Raw genomic sequence first — 12504 nt, 5'->3', positions numbered from 1 at the left:
CAAAATTATTTCTCCTTTGTTTCTGCCAGCAGCAGGTCTTATTTGGAAGTCTAACTGTAAATAGTGACTTATTATCCCAAAATATGACTTATTTATAATAAATCAATTTATAATAATATTTATACTAATTAATACCACATTTGCCAATGTTAAAACCTCAACTGACTGTAAATAATGTTTAATTTACATAAAACTTAGAAGCAAAATTTATCCTTATTGTCACACACATGATTTTTTTACAGGAGAAAAAAAAACTGCTTAATTTTCAGTTAAAAGTAAATGTAAAAGATTTAATTTAAGTCATTCTGGAACATTTCTATTGGTCCATTCATTACTACATATGCAATTCAAGGAACAACTGCCAGATTCACATTATGTCCAACAAAAAAATGCAGAAATGAAGATTACTGTGTGACAGCGGCAATGTGCTCGCCCCTCTTCTAATAAAAAAGTGGCGGTGCATGTGTTCCCATATGTTGTCCTGTTACTCAGTCACCTATGTGCCTACCAATGTTATCTAGTTGACACCCCCCCTTCACTATTTATGAGCTAATGCATTTAGTAAACCTAACACTGAGGATGGTGCTGATTATCGTCTCACCAAATTTCTTTCTCAGATAGTGTTTATGATTTTAAACTCATCTGCATGCCAGACCATATTGGAGATCATTGTGGTGTCTGTTTACTATTATTTATTTATTTATCTGTTGTAATGTGTGGCAGCTAGCTATTACAATATCTGGGCAGCAACAGTAGCCCTGCCTAATTAAATCATTTTGTATGCAACCTCTAGCTAATCTGTGTTTGTGTGGGAGGGGGATGTCCCTGGCCCAGTGTAAACTAGGCCTATGTGTAATTGTATAGCTACAGTCAGGATCTCACCTGTAGAATAGTTCATGTGTAACCTGCACTTGGCATTATGACGGAAATCACAGTCAAATTAAATAAATGTAAACACAAAATATTCTTTATTTTTTCCTCTTTCCCTAAAGACTACACAGATTCACTGCTGTAGCTCTAAAAGGTATCTACAGTTGCATTTTATTTACAGCCCATTTCTTGCCCTCTTATTTACAGGTTCAAAGAGAAGCGTTAGAAACACAGTGTTGAGAACAAACAAACAAACAAACAAAAAAAAAAATCAAAATGAGTCCAAAAGTTTAGAAAAAAATTACAGCCTCACAACGCAGTCGTCAGTGCAGTCACCACAATGCATGTTTTATCCTTCAGCCAGAGTTTTTCTTTTTTTCTGTTTTTTTTTTTTTAATACAGCAATATTGTCCAACATAGTGCCACTGTATCCAACATCCAATTGACATCCAAATAAACAAAAATATGCTTGACAGTATTTTACAGCTTGAGACACTTTTCATCACTGAACTTTTTCGTCTCCTCAAACCTTCCCCAGTCACAGACAGAGAGGCAACAGCTTTAGTCAAGAGACGGATGTCCATGACGGGGGTGCTGGCGTGACACAGCGTCCGACACATTAACACCGTTTTGTTCCACCTCGGACATTTAAAACCAGAGAGAGGCTCCGCTGGACGCTCTCTGAAGTTCAGTGGGTAGATGAGCTATAGGACACATATAAGAAGCAGCAAGTTATATCCAGATGGCAGGTTGCCAGATTGGCATGCACGTAAACCCCTCAGCTTGTATACAGCAACCTACACACCTGCAGACCCTTAATGCATCTCAGGCAGCTGTGGGACTCAGCGGGGTCTCGTCTTTCACATCCAGGGCACTTAAGATTCTGACCCTCAGGCGTCCCACAGGGCTTTAAATCTGTCCTTAGCCCAGTGTTCAAGGCTAGAACTCCACGCCTCGAGAATGGCTAAGGGCATGTTTTAGCAATGTGCTGCTCCCCCCCCCCCCTTTTTTTTTTAAAGCAATCACATTTCTTGCACATCGGGAACATATGAAGTGGAATATTGCTTTAAAAAAGCATGTTACTAAAATAAATACTGTTATCCTTAAAAGGAACGGTTTCGCATATTAAAATCCTTCTTTTTTTAACAATTAAAAGCAAAGCAAAACTTTATTTAACCAATTGACATTCCCAAACATATATATATACTTTATTCCATGTGTCAGAACACTAGGCATCGTTCAAATACAACAATTAGCAGTAAAAGGGACAACAGTTCACATTTTTTCTGTAATGTATTCACATCAGTTATACTGTACTTTCATATATGCAGCTATGAAATAAATTTGGAGTGATTTTTGATCTATTTTAGTAAAATATTCATTTTAATACAGAAACCATCTTTCCGCTAGCTTTTCCAACAGTGCCATCTTAAGAATCTTTAAAGACCACGGGGAACTATTTTCTGTTTCTCTTTTTTTTCATCACATTGTTTTAGTCAGACTTCGAGCTCGCTTCGAGACTTCCCTTTTCTTTTTTTTGTCCATTTGGTCAAATTCAGATATTAAAAAAATACTAGGCAACCAGTCAACCGCCGCCTCGAAACGGCATGTGACACCATGACAGGAGTCAAGGACGAAAAGGGGGGCAGTTTGGAGCCTGAACCACAGACACTAATGTCCTTCTTCAAGTGTGATGCGATCAGGCTTTCAAGTATAAAAAGAAGCAAGAAAGAAACAAAAAAAAATGTCTCTCCTTGGCTGTGGTGTAGGGGGGGCAGGTGGGGCTGGGCGGGCAAGTGGGGCGGGGCAGGAGGCAGGATGGAGATGCTTAATGCCAACCTGCTCCACCTGGCAGCAGGACCAGCAAACGGGCATAATGCATTAGCAGCCGTCTTTCAGGATTGCCTTTGAGCAAATCAGCGGACAGGGAGTGGACTGACTAAACAACATCGTCGTATTCCATTCCTCTAGTAGCCAGAACTCAAAGGCCAGGCTGTTGAGAATTCCCCCCACCCCAAAAAAGAGCACTCGAATGTTAATGCAGTGCAACTGCTTCGCAACCATGTAGGTCCTTAAAAACAAAAAAGTCATGAGACGTTAAAGGAAAACACAAACCAAAAGAAACAAAGTGGTCACGTAAGCGACTTGTCTTTGGCAAGAAGTCCCGGATGCTCAGTCCAAGCAGCACCGTCATGTCACCTGCGGCCCATCTCGCTCTGTCGCAGAAAGTGGACGTTGCTGACGCTGTCGGCCAGCTCCGGGAACTGGTCTACGGAAACCACGTAGTAGCCCTCATAGCCCTGCACGCGACCCGAAGCCAACAGCTGTTGCCTCTCCCCATCCGTCCAAATGCGGGTGCCGTCCTCGCCCTGCCGCAGCCTGAGCCGCTCTTGGCCCCAGGCCGCATCCACCACCCTCTGTTTGGCCAGCTCCAACACCCGCACCTTTTCCTCCTCCACGCTGCTGCCGTAACGCACGTTTAGGCTCAGCGCGCCGTGCTGCAGCCGCACGTCCGTGATGCGCCGCGTCCGGCCACCCAGCACTGCGTTCACCTGAGATACAGACACGTTAACGCCTGTCTCCAGTGTCCGCCGGCCCACCGTCATGCCCAGCAGCGCCAGATCACCCTCCACTGATCCTGATTTAACGAAGTAGTGGGTGTCGACCCCCGCAATTGTGAAGTGAAGGTCCTGCAGGTAAACGGCCTGGTCCAAAACAGCAGCCAGTCGCCGGCCATCCTCGTTGGCCAGGCTGATGATGTCAGCACTCACGCGACCCTCGCGGATGGCAAGTTTCACACCCTTCCCGAACATGGAGCCTCCAGATGCGAAGGATGTCCGACCAGGGGACTGCTGACAGCCAGCGGCGCTTGCTCTGTAGATCTGGTCGAAACGCTCCAGACGGACGAAAGACTTGAGCTGTCTCTGGACCTCGCACTGGACGCCAAGTACAGACTGCAAACACACAAATAAATTATGTTAATTAATTAAAGTCATTCAACCTAAAAAAAACAGTCAGTCTGCCTGTAACAGGTGTATAATGAAACACTGGCTTCTATGGATAGTGAACTGACTGCAAAAACATGTAATATATTTATATATATATATATATATATATATATATATATATATATATATATATATATATATATAAATGGTGTTATCAACTACACTACACAAGCTGCAAACAGAGTATCTCCTTCTTCTTGGCAAGCAGTTTAAATCAGACTATTTTGGCCATTGAAAATTTCAGTAGACAGTGAGCATAGCTAGCTCCTCTTTCTAATGATAACCTAACAAGTAACATTATATGAAAAACAAGTATGTGTCGAGCTATCTAGGTAAGACAGTGTACTAAGTGACTACCAAGTGATATCTAGAGCTGCTTACGACCTTGTTCCCAGAGGTGGCAAATTCAAATCCAGAAAGTAAAAATGCTCTTTTGCTGGTTTGAGCTAAGTAGAGCTGTTCAATCATTTGGAATAAAATCCTTTTTTTCTTTTTTACTGTCTGGACATGAATCTGCAATCTCTGTTTGTTCCCTCTGACACCTGGTACCGTAGGTTTACCAACTTCATTAACCTGTAAACACAGGCAGTGTGTCTGCAGTACGACCAAGTACTACCACAATGCTATAAATCTGGCCTTAGTGGGTAGTAAACTGAGTACCTAAGTTACTGGATGCATCTTGAGGTGCGCTCTGTAACTCAGACCCCATTCAACTCGCAATTACCTTTTTTTTTTCCTCCGGTCATGTAAGTACTTCATGTCCTAATTTGCATTGGGCAGATTCACTGTGTAGATTTGGCTCCATCTCAAGAAAGCCTCACTGCTACTACTTCTGCCACGACCCTGTCTCTAGGGGTTTCTGGCTGAAATTTGAAACATCATGCTATGGTTGAACCCAGACTTGAAGCGTACGCTGTGAGCACAGAAATATCTGCGTTTGGTTTTCACACCCTTTCTGCCAGGTCCTGCAGCAGAAGGCTAGATTGCACCTCCCGCCTCCACTACCGCTATTTCCTGAGAGTAAGTAACGTCTTCTGATGGCTGGTGCAGGATGGGTGATCTCAGCGGGAAGCCACCCTACTCTCCCCCACATTCTCTCTGCCTCTCTCTCTCTCCTTCCCTTTCCCACCCTCCCAGTCTAGAAGCAGGCTGCTTCATTACCACTTCAAAACATCTTTCATTTCCCGACTCTGACTCTATTCCATGTTAAGGTGTGCGAACGCATGCGGATCAAGCGCTGCAAATGTTATTGTTTTTTTTGTTTTTTTTACAGCTTTCTTTGGGGGCTTCATACAAAGCTAGTTTAATTCTTCAGTTTGTTTTGTCTGACAGCAGTCTAGTTTATTTGATCTCAGTAGTGACCACCGCTGCTCTTGATGTTCTTTTCTGACAGTTATCTACGTGCAGTTTTCTCAGCAGGCCTTAACTGGTTATAGAACGAACTAGATCACATTAAAGGCTTTTTTTCCTCTTGCCAGCAATAGTCGTCAGCAGTGATTTCGCTGAAGAGAAATAATGAAATAAAAAAGACAGGGGGTTGAAAATGGTGTCCACTCCCGAGGCCAACACGGATGTTATGTGGAAAGTGCCTCCTCGGGGCTTGAACAGTGACCCTCTCGTCTAATATCACTTGACAAGAGATCCTTGCCCCAGAGAACACAGATTTGAACAACATGGGGAGATGTATAGGGTGGGAGGGGGACGATTGCCTGACACTGGCCACGAGCAGATCGTGCTGAGCGGTCCCATACCAAAGAGCCACTGGCTAGGAAGAGAGAGAGACACTGAAAGCCCTGCTAGCGCCAAAGCACTGAATCCCAGACTACTGCCAACAGCTGATGCGTATGTCTCTTCTACTTTCTCTCTCTTTGTCCCTGTCTCGCTCTATCTCCCTCCCTCCCTATGACCCTCTGCCCTACAATCTCTTCCTCCTCCCTCTACAGGGTCCCCACAGACCTCAGGCTGGCATTGTCCATCTTACTATAGAGGAGGATGGCTGAGTTAGAGGGGTTCAGCTGTTAGACTTCTCCACGAAGATGCAAACCTTGAAGAACACTTAGGAGCAGGAACTCTTTACACCATCCCACACTCCATTCATTGATTGAGCCTAAAATCAAATAATGTTTTCCTTGGCCCAAATGTAGTCGATCAGTAAAGATCTCTATAGACCAGCACAAACTCTGCCTGGCATTAATATGACACCTGAACATATATGGACAAAAGTATTGGGACACCTGCTTGTTCATGTTTCCCCTGCTCATTCAAATAGTTTATCCTGCTTTTGTTAGAGTAACTGTCTCTACTGTCCAGGGAAAGCTTTCCACAAGATCAGGATTTTGGATGGTCACCACCCCACCTCACCCCCAACTCATCCCAAAAGTATTGGATGGAGCACTGTCATTCCAGAGAACACAGATCCACTGCTCCACAGCTCAATGCTTGGGGGTTTATACCCCTCTAGCCCAGGCCTGGCATTAGGCATGGCACCAATAGGTTAATATTTATCTGGTACAGAGAGTCCTATTGTATAGGCACTAGACAAGCTGTACAGCAATGAGTGCAATTTCAAGTAGCTGAATGCATTCATTAGAAGGGGTGTCTATGAACATTTGGACATACAGTGTATGTGTGTGAAGAAAGGGGGTATGAAGATGGTAATATCTGTCCTGCAGTCTGTCCCCATGACATTTCAGCTGAAAAACAGCATCATTTAAGGATCATAGGGGTGATCTGGCTGCACGTAGGGCAATCAATCCAGGGCAAGGATCAAAGTCAGGAGCTAACAGTGGACATCACCAGGACGTCAGTCCACACGCCCCGCTCATTTTTCAACCTAGAAGCTCCTCAAGGTGCCTGGGCCTGTTGAGTCTAAAATGACACTGAGCGGGAGGGAGATTAAAAGTGAATGCTCACTTCCCTGCAGTTTCTGGACATTTTCTGGTGTGTGGCATCCATCACGTTTAGTTTACGAGGCAGCCGAGGCCATGCTTCAAAGAGCTGTCAATTTAATTACAAGAGGTCAGCTATTTGGAGAAAAGACCAATATAGTAATAACACAAGCCTGAGCACTGTGTCTGCAGTGTGCTGGAGCTACAGCTGAGAGGCGTTAGGTGCGAATGTGGGACTTTGCTGCACTCTTGTACTGATATTCATTAGGTACCATTTCTACTTTAAACCAGGAACTAGAATCTCATCCTCATGTTCTTTTTCCTCTCTGAAACATGTTTCCACAAGACCGCTCACTGGTATAAACACTGAAAAGGAAATACAGGTACCCCTGTTGCGAGGCATTTGCATGGTGGCTGTCATAAACTCCTTCATTTTATTCGAAAAGACTTCAAAATTCTGGGAGTATTGCCATTCTAGCCACGCAATAGTGCAGATGGACACAATATGTAGTGCTTTTATAAACCTAAACAAAACTAAACTGCGCATGTCCTATTCACTGATCAGTCATAACATTACAACGAATTATGTAACTTGAGGTAACACTGATTATCCTGTTAGAATGGCAGCAAGTGAACAGTCAGTTCTTGCAGTGGATGTAGTTGGAAGCAGGTTAAATAGGCAAGCATAGGAGTCTGAGCCACTTTGACAAGGGCCATGTAATGCCTAGCTCACTGGGTCAACCAAAAGTGGCCCAAAAAGGACACTATCATTGGCACCAAAGGCTCACTGATGCCCGTGAGGAGCAAAGGCTAGCCAACCAGGACCGATTCCACAGAAAAACTATTGTAGCACTCTATCTCTTAACGGAGTCCGTGCCTTAACAGTTCAGAGTTGTTTTGATGGTGCGATGGACTTTTAAACAACATTAGGCAGGTGGTTTTAATGTTATGGCTGATTGTCCGTATGTCTCATCCTTGTTCTTCTGAGAGTACTGTTAAAGCACATAAAAAGCATCTACCTGAAGCAAATGGAGGAGCTGTTGCCACACAGTGCAAAGGAGTGGCCCTTTCCTCCTCCTTCATCTCTGCAGATGCTTTGAATGAAGCATAGGCATTATGGAACAAACAACCTACTCCAGCCTCTCATAAGAGCAGTGCTACTGTTGCAGGGGCCATTAGTGGATTTTTAAATGCAGCTGCTTTAAAAGCCCATAAATGACCCCATAATTATATGGCCAAAAAGCAATTTGGCCAGCAATTAGAATCATTTACTTCCTCCCAATAAAAAAAGGAAATAATGGTTGTCAGTGCGGTAGCGCTGATTTATGTAGCCAAATACCAAGTAGCTATTCCTACACTGAAAATTCAAGGGCTTAGGCCTTTCTTTCTGCTTCCGATATCGCCTCACTTCCAGAACTTTGGAAAGAGTACAGAAAATAGATTTTTTTCAGTGTTTTCTAGTGTTTTCTTTCTTCTGCTAGAGCATATGCAATGCAGTTTGGAATGAGAAAATTCAAAAGAGGTCTCTCGGAATTGAATTTGGTGTGTTCCTCTTTTGATAGGGGCCTTGAAAGAGGCACAGGAGAGGAGTTGTAAGACGCCCTCTGGAGTGGAAATCTGCAGGTTGCAGTTTGAAGGGTGTTGAGCTGCTCCCTGGGGGTTGAGATTGGGCCCGGTGGAGACTGCAAGAGCATTGTAGCCAAGTAAGTCCCATGTGACTTTGACTTAGCCCACGCTTCGTGCAGAGGAACAGAACCAACAGATCTGGCAGGTTAGTCATGCTTAACCCACCTTCCAGCCCCCTTGAAAATAAAAGACCCAGTGAGGTTTTCTGACCGCTATACCCACTATCCTCGGTCTGCAAATACTTTGTACTGTTAAAAGGAATTACCCCAGCCCACAGAACAACACAGACTGACCAATTAAACAGCTGAGTTACAGTATGCCTGGGCAGTGCTTGATGATACTGATAAAATGTAAAGTTTCAATAACTATCCATTTTTATCCACTTACACTAAAATGTCCAAATGTTTGTGGTCACCACTTCTAATGAATGCATTCAGCTGTACCAAATGCCAACACAGATGTACAAATGCACACACATACAGCTTGTCTAGTTCCTGTAGTACTGAAGTACTGCCAATAGAATAGGATTTGCTGGAGCCGCTAAACATGAACATACTGGCACCATGCCGGTGTGGGCTAGAGCAGTATGAAGCTCTGAGGGGGCAGCACTGAGCTTAGAACCAGTGTTCTCTGGTATGATGGTGCTCCATCCAATACCCGAGTGAGTTGGGGATGAGGTGGAGTGGTGATCATCCGAACAATCATCCAATCAATTATTTAATTTAATATCATTGATATATTTTTTCAAAATAGATAGATTTTGAAAGATACAATGCATGAGCAGGCGTCCCAATACTTCCATATTATATGATGGGAATAAATGAGATTAATTCCATGCTTGAGTTGTGGTCCTGTATGCAGTTTGTTTTGAATGGAGTAGTTTGTTCACCATTTTTTTACAGTACTGTAAATGCTACCCATACCAAACTCATTTGCATAATGGAAACTTGCTATTTATTTAGCTTTCATTTATTTTCAATTTCAACTGAGAGAAAAAAAACCAGCTGTGTAGAAGCTTCAAGGCCTTCAATAAGTCCTGTACAAGCCAGCATAACTCTGCGAAGGAGACAGCATTCCACCAAATTTCAGACTGTAGAACAATATCTCTGGAGTAATATGAGAATTAGTTTTTTTGTTTTTTTGCTTGCTTCCCCATTCTCCTTGACTGTGCGTGAGAACTAAGTGAACCTTGTCTGAGCGATTGCTTCAAACAGTTCCATCGTGGCACATTTAAAATCTCATACCTCAGAAGCCTGAAACAACGCACGCCTCTCGCCTTCAAACGCCTGCCTATTACAGCACATCCATTTGCAATAAAGGCTTTATTGCTTAAATATGGCCGTGAAACCTCAGACATTCTGACTGAGTGAACAGAGAGAACTGCAGTCCCCTGCCACTTTCACATGTCAAATGTCACACGCCTAGCAGACACTGACATTAGGATGGCCCTTTGGTTATTATGAGCCAGGTCGCCATGAGAACAGGGTGTCTCTGGGTGCTAAGGAACAACACAGCCATCAATGCGTGCCTAATCCGTGACACTCTTCGGGGGTAACCTGACCCACGAAGACAACATGCAGCTTCTCAATTATTCAGGTGACTTAAAGGAGACACAAAAGGTTGATAAGCCCCAGAGCTGTATTCTGTGGCCAGTGACTGAAAGAAAAAGAGAGAGAGAGAGAGAGAGAGAGAGAGATAGGAAAGTGAAAGTAGTGGGGAGGAAAAGCATGGGGAGTGAGGGAGAAGGTGTGTAAGGCTGAGCTGAAATCAATGGCCAGTGGTGGAGGAAATGTGGAGTGAATTTCCCTAATGGCAGGACTATTACAAGAGCTCTTTATTTTGACCCCATTCCCTCATCTTGAGGAGCCGGAGCAGAGGGCAGGCTCGCTCGCCTGTGATTTGGGCTGATTGCTGTGGGCACCACAGGGAGACTGTGAAACTGAAGGGTCGGGCTACCAAGAATAAAGTTTGCAGCTGGATCTGAAGGACACACTTAAAAAATAGAGACTCCTCAAAGGTTCTTTGGCATTTGGATGTGTTAATGGTTCTTTACCTGGTTACATGGCTCTTCGGATTGTTGGAAAACCTTCTGTAGATACTTTTTTTATGATCATTGGATTCTGATGAAGTGATAGGACCCAAAATTGCTAACAACACACATAGGGGTGTCAACCTTGGTTCTTGGCAGGTCACAGCTCAAGAAGGCCTTTTGTAACCAAGTGTGTTGAATCAGGTAAAGCACTAATCCCTGCATTACAACCCAACTGATCTGAAGCCTACATGAGTAGGACATCTAGTAAGTCCTATTAAAGACATAGCATGTCTGTTGGCGTACCTTGGTGCTGTCCCACTCTTGCGTCTTCACCTGGGTGTGAATGAGTTCATAAGACGGCTCCATGGCATCCGTGACTGGTTTCCGATAGCCAGGGATGACGTTATACAGCTGAAAGCCGAACGTCACCAACCAACTATTCACATCTGCAATGACAGAAAAGTGATGTGACAACCCTGCTTAGAAAGATGCAAGTGCCTGCCCTGACTCATCAGCACACCTTCCACAGCTGCTCTCCACCTCTCTGACATTTCAGTGGTCTGACTAAACTGCAAAATATGATTCATTAAGAAGGAGCTCACAGGTCAAGTGATTTTCTCCATGAAATGAGCTCCCCCTGCACTCATTACAACAAAAAGCCTGATTAGTTTGTGACAGCACGCCAAATGTGATTAATACTCCGGAGGCTGCAGCATCTCTACGAGAAAGACGATAATTCTCGCCAGCGCCAATAAAACTTCCATCAGGCGTTTCACAAAGTCAAGTAACATTTCAGGTTCGGTTCACAGCCTGCGCTTGATTGTAATACACATTTCATGCTCTCTCCTGAGCCAAATGTCTCAACCCATTCTATAATCAGAAAATTGTGTATTTAGATTTGTTTACGAAGGTTGCAAATGCCTTCAAATTGTAAGATGGAAAGAAAATGAACCTTGACCAGAATCAAATCGGCGTCTGAGTGATTTCTCTCCACTGCATCTAAAGGCATTTGTCATGGACAGTAAAATCATTGGTACAACAATGAAATGCACTTTGGCATCTGCTCCTTTATTTCTGTCTGCTTTACCAGATAGGGCTTGCTTAAATAAGCAAGTGATGAAGGACAATAAATGCACCCTGAGTCATTTAAAGTGTGCAATTTAAATGCCAACACAATCACTCATGTTGAAGATTAGAACCTACTCTTGTATATCTAAATATCCAAGAGTCGGTTTCAGCATTCCTCCAGAGCTGGGCTTAATGATATAGTTTAAACCTTAGTGGGTAGCTGTTTAGCTGAGCGTTAAGTGAACCTAGCAGGCAACACTGTTAGCATACAAAGAGTCTGCATTTGCAAGCTTATCCTGAGAGATGTGTGCTGCTTTAATATTCTTCCATATATCCCCTTGTCTTAATGTTCAATTTAATCAAATACACTAAGTAAGCCAAACCCACGGCTGCGCTCCAATCTAAACAATACAGCTAATGGACACTACTCTTAATCATTCATTTCCCCTTGGCAGTAAGGGCATAAACTAAGCCTTTGAATTCAGGCAGAATAGCCTGTTTAAAGGCACTGGCACAGACTACAAACATGCCTATATTTCGTCCTCCTCCAATAAAACTGTTGTTTGGGTTCCAAGCAGAGAGAAGCTGATACGACTGCCCCTGGCTCTGATTTGTATGACCCCCATTGTGTTCTCCAGCTCCACTGGGGAGCATTCACTGCTATTACCTCCCCTATGTACTGAGGCAACAAAGACTGATGCGATATTTTAGGGGGCAAACCTGAATGCTGAACAGACAGAGAGAGAGCTGTTGCACTGCCATGGTTCCTGGGGAGCTTTTCGAATGCAAAGTCTAGAAAAAAAAATCCCCCAGGCTGAGGCCTGGAGCAAAGCCTGAAAATGACCACTTCACTGCAGGGTGGACTCTCTTGAAAAGCACTGAAGCTCGTAACATGGTGCCTTATTGTTTATGTTTCAAGTTGTTAGTCACGCTTATGTGCCAGCCATTAAATAGCTTCTATTCAACAATATGAAAGGCTCAGCTGGAGTTGGTCAAAATGCCTTTAACAATG

The 12504-nt window shown here is 43.6% G+C and overlaps 1 protein-coding gene across 11 annotated transcripts in view; it reads right to left on the bottom strand.

The window, feature by feature from the left end:
- Positions 1 to 328: 328 nt before the first annotated feature.
- The window catches only part of tenm4 (teneurin transmembrane protein 4), a 239132-nt gene continuing 226956 nt past the window's right edge, over positions 329 to 12504 (bottom strand). For all 11 annotated transcript variants that reach the window (XM_072691808.1, XM_072691809.1, XM_072691810.1 and 8 more), the window contains 2 exons: positions 10728 to 10870; positions 329 to 3824 (listed from right to left, as the gene is read on the bottom strand). In XM_072691808.1, coding sequence (XP_072547909.1) covers positions 3066 to 3824; positions 10728 to 10870 — 902 coding nt within the window. In that variant the 3' untranslated portion in view covers positions 329 to 3065. The remainder of the gene's footprint in view (positions 3825 to 10727; positions 10871 to 12504) is intronic.

This window comes from Salminus brasiliensis, chromosome 11 (assembly GCF_030463535.1).
Source record: "Salminus brasiliensis chromosome 11, fSalBra1.hap2, whole genome shotgun sequence".
NCBI lineage: Eukaryota > Metazoa > Chordata > Actinopteri > Characiformes > Bryconidae > Salminus > Salminus brasiliensis.
The sequence above is the reverse complement of the archived record's forward strand: the minus strand, read 5'-3'. Positions and strand labels throughout refer to the sequence as shown.